This window comes from Sinohyriopsis cumingii, chromosome 4 (assembly GCF_028554795.1).
Source record: "Sinohyriopsis cumingii isolate HCF-2022 chromosome 4, ASM2855479v2, whole genome shotgun sequence".
In the NCBI taxonomy this organism is placed as follows: domain Eukaryota; kingdom Metazoa; phylum Mollusca; class Bivalvia; order Unionida; family Unionidae; genus Sinohyriopsis; species Sinohyriopsis cumingii.
The window spans coordinates 114,189,256-114,210,152 of NC_142964.1; the positions used below are offsets into that span (position 1 = coordinate 114,189,256).

Consider the following 20,897-nt stretch of genomic DNA (forward strand, 5'->3'; position numbering starts at 1 on the left):
TTCTAAGTAATATCATTGTGATGCAGCAAGGCTGTTGGCACATCGGTTCATTCAAGATAATTTGTTCATCATTATTAAAATTCATTCAGAACACTCAATACTTTTGGGTCCTGTGGTAAAACTTTCAGGATTGCTTGGATTTAATTCACACAACTGTAAGTTCGTCTTACATATTTCATTTTGTAACTTAGAGAAATATATTTTTTTTTGTTGATTTTAATAAGAAGCTTGTTGGTTTCACTGCTTTCTGTTACGTAGATTAAGACCATACACTCGTAACATATACATTAATTTATGATCACGTATATCAATTTAAGGGGCCTTCTTTTTATTGCAAAAGCATTACATAAATTCAATATATGGCTTCGTTACAGGGGAAGAATACCACATGCTGACGAAGATATTTGAAACAGACTAATTGTATTGTCTGAGGTAAGCTCAAGTATTATTCAATGTCGATTAAAATGATGAATTTGATGGAACTGAATCTGAATTGTTTCCTAAAGAAATTTATGCACTGAGATAACGTCAATTTTCACAAAGACCTTTAAGGTATATGCAGTTTCCTCTGTTACCCTGTATCATGTGAGAAATGTATCATCTGTCCAGTTTATAAATACGGAAGGAGAAATGATCCCGTTAATTACAGAAAAGTACCTGTTTAATAATACAATTTACAAAATATTTTCTATAATTCAGATCGACTTATACTTGATCTGAGACAAAATAAAATAGATCAAGCCAATTCTGACTTTCTGTCAGGTGTTCTGGCCATAGATACCATTTTCTCGGTATAATTAACAGCAAAAATGGAAATCAATGCGACACAAGAGTTGGGCCGTGTCTACTATCCATACATTGACCATTTTTAGGTCTTTGATAAAAGAAAGTTCAACTTGACAGCTAACTACAAAACATCTTCAATAAAGGTATAAGTGAGAAAGATTTTGCGTTTCTCAAGGCAATTTATGATATGCTAAATTGAAATTTCGTGCATGAGCAGAAAAGGGCATGACCGATTTCTTTATCGGTAATATGGGAACGTTACATGGGGACATTAGCGTTTCAATATGATTAACCTTTTTCTTAATGATATCTTTAGTAATGATAAATGTGCCGTGTGGAAAGAAGGCTGGCTGTGTGTCTTTGTACATGATATATCATGGTTATTACTTCCTGACGATGTTGCAAGCTGTCCTTAAACTGGAATAAACTTAGAATCAACTAAATATTGTCACGTGATTTTGCTCTAATACTGGCATGAATGTAAACTTACACAGAATACAGCTAATTCTTTTTCGAAATTGTGGTCCTCAAGAAATGACGTATGGTAGAGTGATTATGAAAACAACTTCGTTTATAATTGTATACGTCCTATCTTCACTACAAAATTGTCATGAACGCCAGCTAAAAAAATTAAAACTCATGTCAGAAGCCAAAACACTTATAAATACTATTCAAAATTATCAAAAGAAATTTGGAACATTTTTTTTATAAGATTCGATGTTAAGTCATATACTTTGTTATTGCTCTGAAATCTTTCTTAAAAATAAATATAACATAGCAACCATTATTACTTTTAAAATAAAATGTAGAAACAGCAATTACTTTCTTGAAATATAATATACAAACACCTTTTTCACTCATTTTAAAATTATATAGAATAACCATCTTTGTCAAATTTTAAAATGTACTATAGAAAAACAATCGGGCTTACTTTTCCTTAAATATAGTTTTACAAAATTTGATGTTTAAAACAGTTTTTTGTTTGCAAAATGGACATTTAAAAAAATCTTTGAAAAAATTAATTTTTTAAATATTAAATTTTTTAAATAAGCTGAAAAATATATGCGAGATGTTTGAATTCGCATTTGTGATACTACTTATAAATGTTCTTCCAATCCGAGAGCATCTCATAGATAGCAAGGCTATACAGTATATGAGTCAAGATTTTGAAGACAGTTAAACTCATGCCTAATATGATGTGTTTGTGCATACAAATAAAATCTTATGTTTAAAAATACTGAAAACACACAAGAACAAATTCTATTTCAAGATTTGAGTTGCAGTCGGATTTACCCCCGGTCTTCATTAAAATGAGCATTTAGCTTTAGATTGAAAATACATCAAAATCATCAGTACATGCGGTGTCATAAGAATCTATAGGACATGCTGTATTTCAAAGTTTAATTTCTCTCTTTCCTTTTCATCCATCACCCCTCCCCCTCTCGCATCGGTGTATAATGGCTTTACTTTCTGGTAAACTGCATCTTAATGGCTCAAAAATTGGTTACTAAACTAAAAAGAAAATTAGAATATGTCAAGTTATTTATTAAAATATGTTGTAGTGGCGAATCTATCCTCTCGCAGGTTAGAATTAACTAGATTTAATATAATTTGTTGCAATTAAATAACTATTTGGATTAACGTCGTTTTCGCCCATCAGGGCATGTACGACGGTATGCAGTTAACTTTTTTTTTCTTCAATTATTTATAGTTTCCGAGTGGCATTCAACGTCTGACATTATGGACTCTGATCTCTATTACCAACATTAAATGAGCAATAATCCCAGTGTAGTTTGAATATGAAGAAAGGGCAAGATAGACAGTAGGCATAATGTACTTCAGGACCGGTACAAACGGTGCCGGGCAGTGTAATCTAATGACATTATCTTGTAAGGAAACAGAATCGGCAATTAACAATCAAGAAAACAACGAATGATTGACATCTAGCAGAATAGGTGTATATTATATGTATATTATTTACTGCTCATAGATGTGAGGTCCTTTTTTTTAACGTGCAATCATCAAAACTTCAGAATAGCATAATTGGTGATTCGAACTATCTGTTGCTCAGATTTTAGTCCTACAACGTATGACACATCACCCGATATTTTTGTTCTGGGGGTGATGGCACTAAAACAAAACCAACATTTGCTATGCCTTACATTGTAGGATTAGCTCAGATTTATGCTCTCAAGTTATTTCGCGTTTTCGCAGATTTTCGATTTTGTTTTTATATTTTTGTTATTGAAAAAAACAAAAGATAAAATGTATGGAATGTCAGCATGGTTTAAAACAATTGAACATAATTGCTAGGCCTAAGGAGTTTAAATTTTTTATTTTATTTTTATAACCGACAATCCTTACAAAAGTCTCCTCTGGTCAGGGATGTAAAATCGACTTGTGCACTTTCTTGCATATGGCAAGTTTTTAAGATGCGATTTTGGGAGGCGCCCCCATGTATCTTGATACAAACGAGTGTTATCCATAAAATAAAAAGAATTTGTATCATATTTTCTTTAATAAGCACTTTGATTACCAAGTGCTACTTTGTAGCACTTTATGCCTCTCGGTGCTCTTAGTAGGCCTAGTTCAGTGTTCTTAATAGGCCTAGTTCAGTGTTCTTAGTAGGCCCAGTTCAGTGCTCTTAGTAGGCCTAGTTCAGTGTTCTTAATAGGCCTAGTTCAGTGTTCTTAATAGGCCTAGTTCAGTGTTCTTAGTAGGCCTAGTTCAGTGCTCTTAGTAGGCCTAGTTCAGTGTTCTTAGTAGGCCTAGTTCAGTGCTCTTAGTAGACCTAGTTCAGTGTTCTTAATAGGCCTAGTTCAGTGTTCTTAGTAGGCCTAGTTCATTGCAATATTTACCAGGACCAGATTTATATTTGAAATCTGCATATGATTCAAATATGATATTTCCCATTATTCCCAGGTATATTCAGCAATTCAAAACTGCATTTAAGGAAACAAAACCCTTAGTTATGTGTACAGCTTGAATGAAATAATATAAGACAGTTTGCATCAACAATTTAATAGTGAAATATTATCAAAGTGGCACGTCTTTTGTGCAAAATTGAAAAGTTCACTTTTATTTCATTGAGAATTAGTACAATTACAAATGCTGAAAAAGTTACAACTGCAGGGCCAATGCATTAGAAAATATTGATCTATATATGATGTCAAAGTATGTTAATTAATTTTATTATATTTATGTAAAATGTGTCTCTATCATGTATACTGTACTACATGTATATACCAATAGTGTAAATACAACTTGTGTACTAAATGAAACGATTGGTCACTACATGTATATACTAATAGTGTAAATACAACTTGTGTACTAAATGAAACGATTACTGTCACTACATGTATATACTAATAGTGTAAATACAACTTGTGTACTAAATGAAACGATTACTGTCACTACATGTATATACTAATAGTGTAAATACAACTTGTGTACTGAATGAAACGATTAGTCACTACATGTATATACTAATAGTGTAAATACAACTTGTGTACTGAATGAAATGATTACTGTCAAGTGAAAAATTTTGTGGACCTCATTAATTATAATAAAGAAAATGATAAAAAGGGTGAAATTATCTGTTCAGAAAGATGAAATATATTTTACTTATTAGTACTGATTTTATGCAAATTGCATACGCTAGCACAAAAAAAATCATGAAAAGACCCTGTTGTAAATATTTGTTCATATATACTGCTATGCATATGTTAAGGCTTTTGGTATATTTATGCAGAATATATCTTTCTGATGAATGTATAGCCTATCTTGTTGCTGAAAAATAGCATTAAACCCTGCAACAGCAACAACAACAACAGCACACAGGGTCATTTCTTCACAGAACATATTTTGGAGGTGGGGAGTTGGCAACTAAGATAAAAATGTTCTTCATAGCACAGTAAGGGCACCACTAAAGAACTTTGCCTGTAGGCATCTTGAACCCATGTGCCATATCTGCTGGGGTCCTGTCAGGGATCACTGCCATCTCACCTCTGTCTGCGCCGGTTCGAGTCTCGGATTCAGCCAGTGTGGGTATGTGAGAAAGCTTACCAGTAGCTTCTCGTGGGTCAGTGGTTCTTTCCGGAGTTTTCCTGGGTTCTTCCTCCACCACTAATACTGGCCTCCATATATAGCCTATCGTGTGCTGAAAAATGGCGTTAAACCCCACAACAACAACAACAACAACAACATCACATGTCAGTATCAAACATTTTTATTCTGCTAATAATTATGATAATGTAGCAATAATGATGTCGTTATCTATTTTTAGAAAGATGAAATATAGTTTACTAATTTTTATGTGAAGAACTGGGGGTTAATATTTTTTTCTTACCCTGATTTCATGATGTATTGTTTTATTTTATGTAAATTACTAACACCGATTTGATTGATGCAACTATAATTGAACATATTTTCACTTTCTTTTTAATACTTTGTTTGATCAGTATGTCCTTAATTTAATTGCAAGCAATAATAACGAGAATACCTGACCATTAATTGCAATTTGCAAAACCTGTTTGATCAATTAAAGCACTTTTGTTGAACAGAAATTTTATGTCATCAAATGCTTGTTGTGCAGCATTTCTGATATATTGAACTTTAAAAGAAAGTATCTAGTTGAGTTACAATATGCGAGGATCCCAGAAAAGTTTATAACTGCCATATAAATATACACCACTCCCCTGTAAATCATACCTTGATAACTCTCGAACTTGCTTATAATATGTTGGCAGGCACGGATCCCATCTTTTTACTAGAAATTTAAAAAAATTGACCGCAATTAGTTGAACTTGAAGAAAATTTGCAATCACAGTTGGTAACTGAAACTGATATATTGTTCATTTATTGTTAAAAATTGTAGATAGGACCTTGAAATTTGAATTAACATCATAAAATCATCAACCTTTTAAAAAAAGTCATAATTTTTTTTTGGCATCCTCTATCCAAAAGTCATTCTTAGAATACCATAAATAACAATATTCAATGAAATTTTGATTGATGAAAATCTCACTTATGCCTATTGGGGGGCAGTAAATTAATAAATAAACACCAATTTAATAAGTTTTTTTGAAAGTGCAATTTGAAATTTAGTTCTGTCTTTTTGTGAAGCTTAAGTGCAATGATCATAAATGAATGTGCCTTCTTTTATTCAAGCATAAAATGTGTCCATCTACTATAACATCTGTGTCGGCGAGATTTTCTCTGAGAACCTAAATAAGTGCTGACCCTGTTTGGATATCTGACTTACAGAAGTATTTGATGTATTGTTGCACTGAATTAAAAGCTGACCACCTTTGTATTATTATGTTAAATAAAGGATGTGGAATAAAAGAAAAGTTAAAAGGCATGCAAATCCTACAGGTGTAAGTTCTACCGGCCCCAGTCATATGTTGGATTAACTTACTTCAATTGCTAAAACACTGTTATAAATATTATTTTTTACTTAATATAATTAGACTACCTTAAGTTAAGGTATTAAATCATGAATGTGAGCAAAGATAGCATGGCAACCAAGTGAAATGAATACTTGATAAAATAAAGAGCTTTGTTTCACAGATACAAATCATTGTGGAGTAAGTGAGTTTCAGAAATATCCTGAATTGGCACTTAGAGATGTCCTCAGGGATGTGAAGTTTCACTATTACTTGAAATTAAATCATGGCTTCAGTATTTTTCTAACTGAAAAGTACAATTTTTTGTTGTTGATGTCAACGATTGTTACATGAAATAAATGTCACTATTTTTTTAAAAGAAAGGAAACTTGTTTCATGATGTATCAACAGGTAGTTTGCTTCCTTGCCTTGTAGACTCCCTGCTTCAAACTCCGCTATAACATAATCAGCAGGGAACCAGACTGATCAACATTTAAAAAAAATTAGTGATGTGATGCACCAATGTTTTTGCATTTTCATGAAGGTTATTGAAACCAGTTTGAATAATGTTAATGATCTTTCAGATGTTAGGCATCTTGAAAATAGATGTAATTTATAAAGAATAACCATCAGCTTTGTTAGAAAAAGCAATTTATTTACAATTATTCTCAAAGTGACTATACAGTGATAATTCTGGTGTTAAACAGCCCAGTTCCCCAACATTTCTGCATGGTTTTGTCTAGTGGGGATGGCATCAGTTATTTTCCGGAGGTCCTTCTGTAACTCGTGCTTTCGCTTATAATGCAGCATGTTTTTTTGGACCCCGTTGTGTGTGAATTATTGAGGGAGAGGTGTATGTGTAATTTGATTCTAAAAAATGACAACCAGGGGTCAAGCTAGACTAGAATTTTAGGGAGAAGTGACTTCTCCTTTAGGACAGAACTGGGAGAAGTGAGACCTGAACGGGGAGAAGTGGGAGCAAAGCGAGACACGCAATATATGTGTGTGTGTATAGACTAGAATTTTAGGGAGAAGTGACTTCTCTTTTAGGACAGAACTGGGAGAAGTGAGACCTGAACGGGGAGAAGTGGGAGCAAAGCGAGACACGCAATATATGTGTGTGTGTATATATATAAATATATATATATATATATATACACACACACACACACATGTATATATATGTATTTAAATATATGTGTGTGTGTGTATGTGTGTTGTTTTCATTCTCATTTGAGTTATGCCATCTATTTCCCAGTATGTATATTTGCATTTAACATTGGGTTTAAGCAAAACTTTATTTTCAAGTAGAACAGTTTTTGAGTTCTATCTATATTATAAACACATTTGGTGCATGTTTTAGAACTATCATATTCATATGCAGTGTGTTATCAAGTTTGGTATTTTGGACTCATCATGGAATTATATGTAAGAAATTACTTATATATTGTATCTAGGAACAAAAAATGTCAATGGAGTTTGTTTCTGGATACAGTGTTGTCCAGATTTTCATAGTTTTACCATTGGCAATTTTGAAATACTTCTGTTCAATCACTACACAGTGCTCCCATCTATTGCTGTTCATGGAAGCCATAAAAGAGACACAAGTGATGGAACTTATTACTGATTGATCAGGGTTTTCTGTGGAAAACATGAAATGCATCGTGGCATTAAAAAGATGAACTGATGAGTCTGCAGTTTCTTGTAACAATGAAAGTTAAATCTTGTCATAATTTGTTTTTACAGTTTAATGCAGATTTAAAAACAAATTGGTTCTAATATCACTGTAGCAATACAGATAAATACAGATTATGAATAACCAAAGAGAACTGTGTTGAAACTTGTTTATCTTCGAATTTGGTTATAATTTTGATACTAATTTGATAGGGTTAAGGCATGATGGCAAGAAATTGAGTCATGGTATAAAATGTCAGGCTTGGTACATGTAGCAAGCATCTTTCTGACTTTGAGACCTGATGTAAAATTAAAGGTTCTTTGAACTATACCTAAGATATACGATGTCTTTTTTAAATAGCTGCTATAACCAGTGAGGAAAGCTGGGGAAATTCTTTTTCTTTAAAATTCTAACCCTATGCAAAATACGAAAATGTAGAGCACCACCTAAATGTAAGGCTTGGTACATGTAGCAAGCATCTCTCTGACTTTGAGGCATGGTATAAAATTTAAGGCTTGGTACATGTAGCAAGCACCGGTCTGACTTTGAGACCTGATGTAAAATGTAAGGCTTGGTACATGTGGCAAGCATCTGTCTGACTTTGAGGCATGGTATAAAATTTAAGGCTTGGTACATGTAGCAAGCATCTAAGGCTTGGTACATGTAGCAAGCGTCTGTCTGACTTTGAGGCAAGGTATAAAATTTCTGACTTTGAGGCATGGTGTTAAGGGGACGCTCACCAATTAATATGTACTTTAGAGAGAGTGACGTATGTAAGGTGAAGTAGTTTGCATTTAAAACGTGCACAATGGAGAGAATGTGGGCATATCTATATGCTACAGTAATGTAATGTGGATGATATTTCTTTGGATATTGTACTTTTGGAAATTTTACATGATTTAAGCACACTGCTAACTAAAATGACTGCTCCCTTGTGTTAAAAAATCAGCCTGAATTAGTCTAAAGTACACTATACATAGCAGCTATTAAAATAGGGAAAATGAATTTTGCCAGACTAGACAATACCAGCTTCTGGATGTGCAATGAATGAATTACCAAATATGTAAAATTTAAAAAAAGTTATTGGCTCTTTTTTATACAATTTACCTCTGAAGTTCAGGAAGTGAAAATGACCAAGTAGAGCTAGCACTTTTTTGAAAGGTTCACATTTGAAGTAAGGCCAAGCTGTATACTCTATAACCCATAGTACACCCATCAATCATACATCAAAATAAAGGGAATTAAAGGTTCTTTTAATTATACCTAAGATATACAAGGTCTTTTTTAAATAGCCAGTATAACCAGTGAGGAAAGCCAGGGAAATTCTTTTTCTCTAAAATCTTAATCCTATGGAAAATGCGAAACTGTATAGTGCCACCTAAAAGTAAGGCTTGGTACATGTAGCAAGCATCTATCTGACTTTGAGGCAATTTATAAAATTTAAGGCTTGGTTCATATAGCAAGCATCTGTCTGACTTTGAGGCATGGTGTTAAAAGTAAGACTTGGTACATGTAGCAAGCATCTGTCTGACTTTGAGGCAAGGTATAAAATTTAAGGCTTGGGGGGTGCACACCAGATAATATGTACTTTTGAGAGAGTGACGTATGTAAGGTGAAGTAGTTTGCATTTAAAACATGCACAATGGAGAGAATGTTGGCATACCTCTATGCTACATTAATGTAATGTGGATGATATTTCTTTTGGATATTGTACTTTTGGAAATTTTACATGATTTAAGCACACTGCTAGCTAAAATGACTGCTCCCTTGTGTTAAAAAATCAGCCTGAATTAGTCTAAAGTGCACTATACATAGAAGCTATTAAAATAGGGAAAATGAATTTTGCCAGACTAGACAATACCAGCTTCTGAAAGTGCAATGAATGAATTACCAAATATATAAAATGTTAAAAAAGTTATCGGCTCTTTTTTATACAATTTACTTCTGAAGTTCAGGAAGTGAAAATGACCAAGTAGAGCTAGCACTTTTCTGAAAGGTGCACATCTGAAGTAAGGCCAAGCTGTATACTCTATAACCCATGTTACACCCATCAATCATACATCAAAATAAAGGGAATTAAAGGTTCTTTTAATTATACCTAAGGTCTTTTTTAAATAGCCAGTATAACCAGTGAGGAAAGCTGGGGAAATTCTTTTTCTTTAAAATCCTAACCCTATGCAAAATACGAAACTGTAGAGCGCCACCTTGGTACATGTAGCAAGCATCTGTCTGACTTCGAGGCCTGATGTAAAATGGAAGGCTTGGTACATGAAGCAAGCATCTCTGATTTTGAGGCATGGTGGTGCTACTTTAATGCTATTTCCAGATAGTGCCTTAAAGTACAAAAATAGAGTATTGCTTGACATGAAAACACATTCTAATTAGTTCTAATAAGCCAAGAAAGGAAAACGAAGTGAAATATATTAAGTGAAAATGATAAAACATTATTTTCCCAATTTAATTGGATCTATTCCTATATTTATATTATAAAAAGGGCATCTGTTTTGGGATATACGTTATATTTCAACATCAGATACAATTAAGGATCAGCTTGGGATATACATATTTCAACATACAAAAGATCTACTTGGGATGTACATCATATTTAAACACTGTATGCAAAAGATCTACTTGGGATCTATGTCATATTTAAATATTGTATAAAGAAATCAACTTGGGATCTGTGTCATATTACAAGATCAGATACAGTTAAGGATAAGCTTGGGACCTGTGTTATATTTCAACATCAGATGCAAAAAATCTACTTGGAATCCATGTCATATTTCAACATCAGATCCAATTAAAGATGAACATGAGATCTGCACCATATTTTAGTGTCAGATACAATTAAGGATCTATTATGGGATCTATGTTATATTTCAACTTCAGATTCAATTAAAGATCTACTTGGAAGCTATGCTATGGATAACTGAAAAATCTCGTGACATTCAGTAAAGAATTATGTACCCTAGCATGGTGTTTTAGGCACATGCATTGTGTGTCATGACTTCATAATTTCATCATAAATTTTGATGGTGTGCAGAAGTTATTGAGTATTATCATACTCCCAGTGGACTCAATAAGTTTGTTTGTGTAAAATGCTGAATAATAGGTGTCTTGATGCTGAAATATGTATAAATAACATCACATTATGCTTGACATTTATTTGATTCACATGAAAACAAATTTACATTTCTTTTTCAAGAATAGTTGTATAATTTTTTTATAAGTTGGTTCATTATGGTTTTTTATTTAACAAAAAAGGGTTTTATAGTGTATAAATGTTTTTGTTTGTACTGATCGATATTGGAGTCATGCAAAATGTGTACGTGTCTTGCAGGCTACTCAGTTGCACCATAATGTCCAACAGTACATTTTTTCATGTGATAGTTGCATTTTATTACTAGTAAGCCCATTGTGTTTAGTCATTATCTTTTAAATGAACAAATGTTTTCATCTCAGAAGTAGAAAATGGATGGCAAAGAAATCAAGAACACACTAAAGAGTGCTAGAGAAGCCATTCGACAGAAGGAATTTAAGGAGGCCCTCAAACATTGTAAGGTAGGTAAACTCGATGGCTATTTTATTTGAGTTGGTTGAGGAAGGAAAGTTCAAGCCATATCTATTTATGATTGTTTTTTGACCATAATGAGCTGTCCTTTAACTGCCCGTAATTACCTGTCAAAAAAGGATAATGATGATGATAATACAATCTTACTTTGTACTACATGCATTTATTTATTTTTTTTCATCTTCGATATTTCTAGGTTTGCAGAAAAAATTACTTTGATTGGTACTTATATGTGTGGATTGGGGAAGGGTCAGTTCATTCATCAGAAAGTTCATTGTTGGTCTCTAAATTCATTGTTGATTGCAAGCATGAAATCCATAAAAGTTGGTATGATATAAAATTGAATTATAAGCATTAAAAGAAAGTTACTCAATCAGTAAACATTGTTTCTATTCAGGTCTTCAGCTAATGTTACAAGTCTATGCTCTTAAAATAAGGAACAGAACAGAGTGAAAGACAACAAGCTTTGTAAAATTGAAGAAATAATTTATTTCCCATGAATAAAAAGTGAAAATGAGAAAAAAGAACTTACGGAATTAAATCCCAAAATAAACCAAGAGTTACATTACAAGTCTTAGTAATTTAAAGTCCTGAATAAAATTCAGTACAATACCAGAATAAATCCAAAAAATGATGGTGATGATGTATCTATGGTAGCTACTAAAGTGTTAATGTGTCAGCAGTCTTTTATTGAATCACAGTAATATCATTCCAGGTTTGAATTCATTATAAATTCCACTGAGTATCTCTATCCATGAATTGTAATTTGAAGAAATAAATTTTCCAACCCAAAATGAAATACTTGATACAACATATAATACAAATTAAAAGTGCTAGGTCTTAAAGCACAACTGAAACAATCCTCTCAGTTACAAGATTATACAGTTCTCTACTTGACTTCAGGTCACAATTAGCATTTTCTGTTTAAAAAAATTACCTAATGGAAAATAACCTTCTAGAATGATCCTGATGTTTACAAAATGCAAACCATAACAGATAATGTAAAATTCACTTTGGAAATTCCAAAACATAGACCTAGACCCAAATAAACATATTTACTCCTATTAATAATAATTTTGATTTTAATCCCATACACATGGAGAATAATTTAGCTATGTATTAGTTGTTTATACAGAATAAAATAAACAAATCAATTTGGGTCAAACAGAAATTAACTAAATTTTGGACAAGTCAAGTCCAACATACAATGTTACTTTACAATAGCATGTAATGAAATAAAAATAAAAAAAAATACCTAACTAATAAAGAATTAAATATATGTAATACTAACCAGCCCCAAAATCGCAATTTTCTCTCAAGGTCAGCTGAACATTTTAGTGACATATATACTCCAATACAGGTCAGATCCAACTTGAAACTGCATATTCCTAGCTTTGCCATCATATTATACAATGACAAATCCGGGCCTGTGTTGTTGCATTTGAACCTGAGGTATTAGCAGTTATATATGGTATTATCATTATGCAAGATATGAACTGATATTTGCTTTTGATGGGTATACATTTACATCCAAGGATAAAAAAAGATAAACTTGTACTAGAATTTGCCTAAGATACTGATGGTGGAAAGATCTTAAACTACCAGGCTTTGGGCCTTAAGAATTTTCACCCGCGGTTGTCATCAGATGATGTAACACTTGACTAATATTTAAAACAATTAGATAAATTATAACATATCATTGGCTTTATTTCTTTATTCAAATTTATGACAGAGAAGCAGAGCAACAAGTGAAAACTTATGGATAATTTACTGTGGTTTATAAGTCTAAAATCATCAACTAGCCAGATTCCAATGGTCCTACGATCGTGGAAAATCCTGGGAAAAATTGTTATCGTGGAGATGGTTTTGTCATGGTAGTGACTGGAAATGCCATAGAAAATGGCAAAAATTGAAACGTCATGGAATTTCACCCTAACAACCATTTTAGGTTGATGGATTTTCAGAATCATGGCTATGTCAGTCTTTCAGCTTGCTCATTTCTCAAAATCAGGTTTTAAGTGCACATTATTCTTTCTTTACTTACTTGTAGTCTTATAGTGGGTGGATTTTATGGCTTTAAGGGTAGAAGGAGGCCATCTTGACCAATAAGCTGATTATTTGGTTATCGTGTTGATCAGTATTATCATTATTTCCAGTGTATAGATTCAACTTTCCAGCCTTTTCTTGATAAACATTAAACAATTTCAGTTGAGGTAATCAAACATTTGTCAAGGAGAAATATATGAGAAAACAAATAATCAGATTTTTGTGGGAACCATGGCAGCATATAAATTTGGTTTGGCTCTTTCAGACAATTCTGTCCCATGACAAAGACAACTATATGGCACTGGTGTTGATTGGAGTAGCAGCGGAAGGTTTAGAGGAGTCAGACAAGGCAGTGAAGGCATACAAACGTGCGATTGAGACAGATGAGAAACAGATCCTGGCATGGCAGGTTTATATTTGATTTTATGTCTTGTCAGTTGTACAGCAAATTATATGGTATACAATATGCTCTCAGTGACTAAGATCTTGACATAAAGTAGTTTTTTCAGTGATAAAAATTGAAGAAACATGCAGTCATGACAGTCAAGACAGCAGGTTGAAGATGATACTTCTTTTACTGTATTTTATGTTGATTGTATGTAAAGTTCTGACAGTAAACATATATAGTCCTAACATGTAAATGTTGGCATTAGGCGTGGAGGGCCTTGAGGATCTGAAGGCATCTGTAACCATGGATGGGTAAACAGTTACACTGTACTTGTACTTAATGGAGACAGAGGTCAATGATGTAAAAGTTGGTTAAAGTGAAAATGAGCAATGTTTTGTTTATAGGGATGCAGGTCTTGGGTGAATTTGCACATTTTCATTTTAATGGTGCAACATAAGGAGAGTCATCAGTGTTATTACATGTTGGCTTGGAATGGTAAAGCATATGGAAAATAAGCAGTTTTGTGACATGTTGAATTGAATTGTAAAACATAAAAAAGTCATCAGTTTTATTACATGTTGGCTTGGAATTGTAAAGCATAAGAAAAGTCATCAGTTTTATTACATGTTGGTGTGGAATTGTAAAGCATAAGGAAAATCATCAATGTTTTACATGTTTGCATGGAGTTGTAAAGCATAAGGAAAGTCATCAGTATTATTACATTTTGGCTTGGAATTGTAAAGTATAAGGAAAATCATCGGTGTTTTTACATGTTTGCTTGGAATTGTAAAGCGTAAGGAAAATCAGCAGTATTTTTATATGTTGGCTTGTTATTGTAAAGCGTAAGGAAAATCATCAGTATTTATACATGTTGGCTTGGAATTGTAAAGCATAAGGAAAATCATCAGTGTTTTTACATGTTGGCTTGGAATTGTAAAATAGAAGGAAAATCATCAGTGTTTTCACATGTTGGCTTGGAATTGTAAAGCATAAGGAAAATCATCAGTGTTTTTACATGTTGGCTTGGAATTGTAAAGCATAAGGAAAATCATCAGTGTTTTTACATGTTTGCTTGGAATTGTAAAATAGAAGGAAAATCATCAGTGTTTTTACATGTTGGCTTGGAATTGTAAAATAGAAGGAAAATCATCAGTGTTTTTACATGTTGGCTTGGAATTGTAAAATAGAAGGAAAATCATCAGCATTTATACATGTTGGCTTGGAATTGTAAAGCATAAGGAAAGTCATCAGTATTATTACATGTTGGTTTGGAATTGTAAAGCATATAGAAAATCATCAGTATTTATACATGTTGGCTTGGAATTGTAAAGCATAAGGAAAGTCATCAGTATTATTACATGTTGGTTTGGAATTGTAAAGCGTAAGGAAAATCATCAGTGTTTTTATATGTCGGCTTGGAATTGTAAAGCATATGGAAAATCATCAGTGTTTTTACATGTTGGTTTGGAATTGTAAAGCATATTGAAAGTCATCAATATTATTACATGTTGGTTTGGAATTGTAAAGCATAAGGAAAGTCATCAGTATTATTACATGTTGGTTTGGAATTGTAAAGCATAAGGAAAATCATCAGTGTTTTTACATGTTGGCTTCGAATTGTAAAGCATAATGAAAGTCATCAGTATTATTACATGTTGGTTTGGAACTGTAAAGCGTAAGGAAAATCAGTATTTATACATGTTGGCTTGGAATTGTAAAGCATAAGAAAAATCATCAGTGTTTTTACATGTTGGCTTGGAATTGTAAAGCATAAGGAAAGTCATCGGTATTATTACATGTTGGTTTGGAATTGTAAAGCGTAAGGAAAATCATCAGTATTTATACATGTTGGCTTGGAATTGTAAAGCATAAGGAAAATCATCAGTGTTTTTACATGTTGGCTTAGAATTGTAAAATAGAAGGAAAATCATCAGTGCACTTACCTATGGCTTGGAATTGTAAAACATAAGGAAAATCATTTGTGCTATTACTTGTGGCTTGGAATCATAAAGCATATGGAAAATCATCAGTGTTTTTACATGTTGGCTTGGAATTGTAAAGCAAAATGAAAGTCATCAGTAGTATTACATGTTGGCTTGGAAATGTAAAGCATGTGGAAAATTATCAGTGTTATTACATGTTGGCTTGGAATTGTAAAGCATATGGAAAATAAGCAGTTTTGTGACATGTTGAATTGAATTTTCAAACAATAAAAAGTTGTCAGTTTTATTACATGTTGGCTTGGAATTGTAAAGCATATGAAAATTCAGCAGTGCTATTCCATATGGTTTGGAATTGTAAAGCATATAGAAAATCATCAGAATTTATACATGTTGGTTTGTATAGTAAAACAGCAGGAAAATCATCGGTGCTCTTACATATGGCTTGGAATTGTAAAACATAAGAAAAGTCATCAGTTTTTGTTAAATGTTGGCATAGAAGGATATCTTACTAAGAACAGTTTTTTGTTGTGTTGACTGTAACAAAGAAAATATAATGATTATAAATTATTAATAAAATATTAGCTTTGTATGAAAACATCTCTTAGCACCCAAAACGTTTGTATTGCAGGGTCTCTGCAGTTTTTATGAGAAAAACTTGATACCAGCAAATGAGGAAGAGTTACTGAGGGCCTATGACAAGTTGATAGAGCTCTATGAAAGGTATGTTTTAGCATCATTACAGATCAGTGAGTCTTTATGGTTAGCATATTAATGACAAAAATTCCAGTACAATTTTTAGGCCAAAAATATAAATTGTTGTTGGTTGTTGTGTTTGTCTTGTTTTGTTGGTTTTAATGCCACCTCTGATCTATTGGGTATAATATTCAGAGGAAATAGGGACTAAATGGCTTTCTGAGGACACACCAAGGCAGTTTACCATGGCTTTTCTGGATGCGTATCAAATCTGCTACCTTGCATTATGAGTCTGATGTTCTACCAGCTGACATAATGTGGCTTTCCTGGCAGTAATTTTACCCAGCCTGTTGAAAGGTGTTATACTTTGTCAACATCAACAAAATGTGTGTTAGTTTTTTCCAGAGTGGGGTGTTATCGAACAACCCATACCAGGAATCACTGCCAACTGGTTGTTAAAAGGAAATCCTAGTCAAAACATCAGTCAGAACATTTCTTTAAAGCAATATCCTTGCTCTATACACCAGCTTAGAAGTCAGGTCCAACTGCAAGAAACATAGATCCTGATCTGCCAATTCATTGTCTGCTGGCAGATCAGAGTTTGTGCTGTTTTTCTACTAATTACTCTTGACACACTGCATAGACCCAGATCGGCTGACGTTTATGCAATGGAAGATCTTGAGTCTATGTAGTGTGCATAATTACTCTTGACACACTGCATAGACCCAGATCGGCTGACGTTTATGCAATGGAAGATCTTGAGTCTATGTAGTGTGCAGTTGGATTGACTTACAAGTAGGTGTATTCGGTACGTTCATCAATTTAATTGATGATATTACATCCATAGCATTGCATGGTGCTCATGAAATGGTGACTGTTAACATCAACCCCCAGTAACAAACTTTAAAAACTCTCCATTGAGGTAACAAGTGTAGGTTTTCTATCCATCGAGGTAAACTGCAGATTTTCTGTCATTCATATATTTTTATCACATTTTAGTCTGCACAATATTTTAGAAAAATTAGTTTCTTTGCCATATCATTAACAAGAATTTCTTTTAGGCATAGGAATGATAATCAGTTAATCAATCTGTTAAAGACAGTCTGACATCGATAGTTTTTTGGGGAAAGCTAGTAGGTGGTGAAAAAAGGTAGTTTGAATTGACTAACCATAAAGGGAATTACAAGTCTCAGCTAAGGTATAATATGTATGCAATTAATAGAGTTCAGTTTGTTTATTACAGCTTTAAAAATTGCACAAAACTGGCCCTCAAATTTAGGAGAAATCAGCCTTCAGGATCTCAGTTTCTCTAAATTTGGAGTTTCACCATTTTCTCATAAAGTGCACTGTATTTGTAATGTTTAACTGGCTTCTGGTTATTGCTCTCTTAGCATAGTCAGATTTATTGAATTCTACCCAATTGTTATGCATGCACATGAGAGATAGAGCAAGGTAGCAAATGTGTAGTATAGTATTACATGTGCAAGTAAGTGACCTCGCTGAATTTCATATATGTGGTTTTATAAAACAACAGCCATGATGTAAAGAATGAGCAGCTGTTATCCACAATTTTAATTCATGCTGCCATTGTGATGAGAATTAAAGTTTGCCACATACTGGGAAGGACTTATGACAAGACAAGCTAATCATGGCAGATGACACATTCTGTCCTTGGTCAGTTGGTTGACAGGGTTTATGAAATGAAATCATTCAACATCTTTGTATGCCAACTCACAGTATGTAATAAAACAAATAAAATAAACATAGCATTAATGTGATTTGTGTATTTTACTTGTATTGATAAACATATATTTCTAAAACAACTTTTTAAATATATCACTGACATGTACAAAATTTCTGTTGAGAAAAGTGGGTCTTGTTTTAATATTGTATAAATTATGCATAAAGTAGAATTTTTACTGCCTATAAATATGTAGAATTCTTATGAATACATATTTCTTGTAATTAATATCAATTTCTTGTAATCAATATCAATATTAATAAATATAGTGTACAAGTATTAGATCAACACACAAATATTAAAGCAATCTGAGGAGTGTACCTTTAAAAAAAATCAGTTAACATCCAAAATATTATCACCAGTGAGATGGCCAGTAAGACATCACTGGAAAAGAAAGGGAGTTAATTCAATTTTTCTGAGCACATGGAGAAAGCTAGCATGACACGGCGATGTAATAATTAACTTTTGACATATATTTTTATTATCTGACAAATCACAATGTTGAATAATTGTACGGTAGTTGAGGATTTAATGTGGATTAAAACAGTGATAATAAGTTTGAAGTCAAGATTTTCCATTGGATCTTTGTGTGGTTAGTCACATGCATACAAGTTATGTTTTGTTTCACAATGAAATTGACAACATTATAACCAGATGAATAATGAAATTATTCAGATTTCCCTTCGTAATGTTATGTCTTTATCAAATATACATTTTTATTTATTGTTGTCTGGATATAGTTACACATGGTTTAATTGCTCAAAAATGCTAATTTTGATTAGGAAAGCTCTAATATGGTGAAGTTTTAAGAATATACTGTTTTTGTACTTTGTTTTGTTTGTACTAAATAGGGAAAAGCAGGAAGAAAAACAGCTGGAAACAATGGGAAAACTGATGCAGTTTTATTGTAAAAAGGGTACTGGTATGCTAGACAAGGTAAATCCAATCAATATAGGTGTTTTAACTCCAGTCTTCCATGTTTATGGAAGAGAGCTATATTATTCATCTTATAATCTTTATTATGTAGATTTTACTGTAGGTTTAGCCCCAGTATCAATTGTTTCTCATAAAATCTCATATGATGCCTTATGTTCATGCTTTGTTGTTGCTGTTGCAGTTTTGGGTATAATTCCATTTTTCACTGCATTATAGGCTATACTTGTAGGCCAATATAATTAATGAATGAAGAACTTGGGGACAACCCTGGTAAGAACCAGGACCCACAGAAAGCTAATTGCAAATTTTCTCACGTCCCCACATTGGCTGAGCCCCAAACTCTAACACACACAGACAGAGGTATTATGGCAGTGATAGGTAGAGGCGAGCAGTTTAGATCACTTGGTCATTCGACCCCAGTGTGTTCATATTGTGACTGCTATACCTAAATTTATATACAGCTAAACTTTGCTAAAACGTGTTTCACTATAACATGAATTCTGATTTTACAGTTATGTCGTTATTTATATTTTCTTATTTATTAAAAGTCCTGGCTGCTTCACTGCTCAAGAAAACATCAGTAGTACTGACAGATAGTCAACAATAATAGAGTACAGTATTAAATACCAATTGCTTTTATATTGCGGTTAACATTATTTTTCATCAGTATTTCCATAACAATGGAAGGATTTTTTTACTGCACTTGGAGCTGTCATAATCCCAATTATTTAATTGGGCAGCTAGTAAAATTAGCATCATGACTATCAACAAATAATAAATCAGTTCCTGTGTATATTGTACCAAAAGCATCATAAACAGTATTGAATCACACTGGACTGATATTTTTGGGAGAAGTTACTTATATCTACCTCAAAAATAGAGTGAAGTGGTGGGAAGATAGAGAGAAGTAAGAGAAGAGAGATCAAAATTTTAACTGTTTAAAATGACACTTAAAACTGCAGTTTCTCTAAACCTAGGAGCTAAATATTAAAACAAATATACATATAATTTTATGCAAAAAGTAAAGCTTTTCTTACTTTAAATTGGTAAAATTGTAATGCAATTTTGTTTTTGCAAAAGATGGTAACCCCAAAATAGGTTACTGTCTAAACTGTCATTACTTGTACAGGTAAAATATTAAGTAAGTTTGTTACCTTTATTGAAAATCAGCCTATAAGCCTTCACCAAATAATAATTTGCTCTTGATTGAGCTAAGTTTGCATGGAATTTGACTCCATTTCTCAAGGCTTCATTTTGTGCAGTTTTTGACAGGAATCACATAAATTGAAAGATAGTTGCTGCAATAAATAATCATTCAACAAGCACAAAAGCTTGACATTGCTACATTGAAATATTTTATATTGCTCTTTAAACAGGAAAATGACACAAGATTTGTTATTGTACATAGACTGTGAATAGTAAAGTCTTGTGTGGCAAGATGTCAACTGGAATAAAAGCAATTTCAGTTTCATTTCCTCCTCATTTTTGGATAATATGACATGGACTGGGGTGTCTATTTCACTTGACTGTGGCCGAATAATCTTTACTTAGCTTGTGAAAGCAATTAAAAGGTCTTTTGCTCAATTCACTTTATTTAACAATGAACACTTTTTATTTAATATCTTCCACCAGTGACCCCCATCAAGTGATAAGTGGTTTGAGGCTTAAAATGGTTCACAGTCCCAGCTTTAGCTTAGCCCCATACAACACCTAATTTTACTTAAATGAAAA

The 20,897-nt window shown here is 32.7% G+C and overlaps 1 protein-coding gene across 1 annotated transcript in view; it reads left to right on the plus strand.

Moving 5' to 3' along the window:
* Positions 1-2,639: 2,639 nt before the first annotated feature.
* Positions 2,640-20,897, plus strand: part of LOC149801921 (tetratricopeptide repeat protein 37-like) — a 160,982-nt gene continuing 142,724 nt past the window's right edge. Inside the window, exons 1-5 of the mRNA XM_089956305.1 lie at positions 2,640-2,741; positions 11,311-11,409; positions 13,731-13,874; positions 16,425-16,516; positions 19,082-19,166. Of these exons, the coding sequence (XP_089812431.1) occupies positions 11,320-11,409; positions 13,731-13,874; positions 16,425-16,516; positions 19,082-19,166 (411 nt within the window). The 5' untranslated portion in view covers positions 2,640-2,741; positions 11,311-11,319. The remainder of the gene's footprint in view (positions 2,742-11,310; positions 11,410-13,730; positions 13,875-16,424; positions 16,517-19,081; positions 19,167-20,897) is intronic.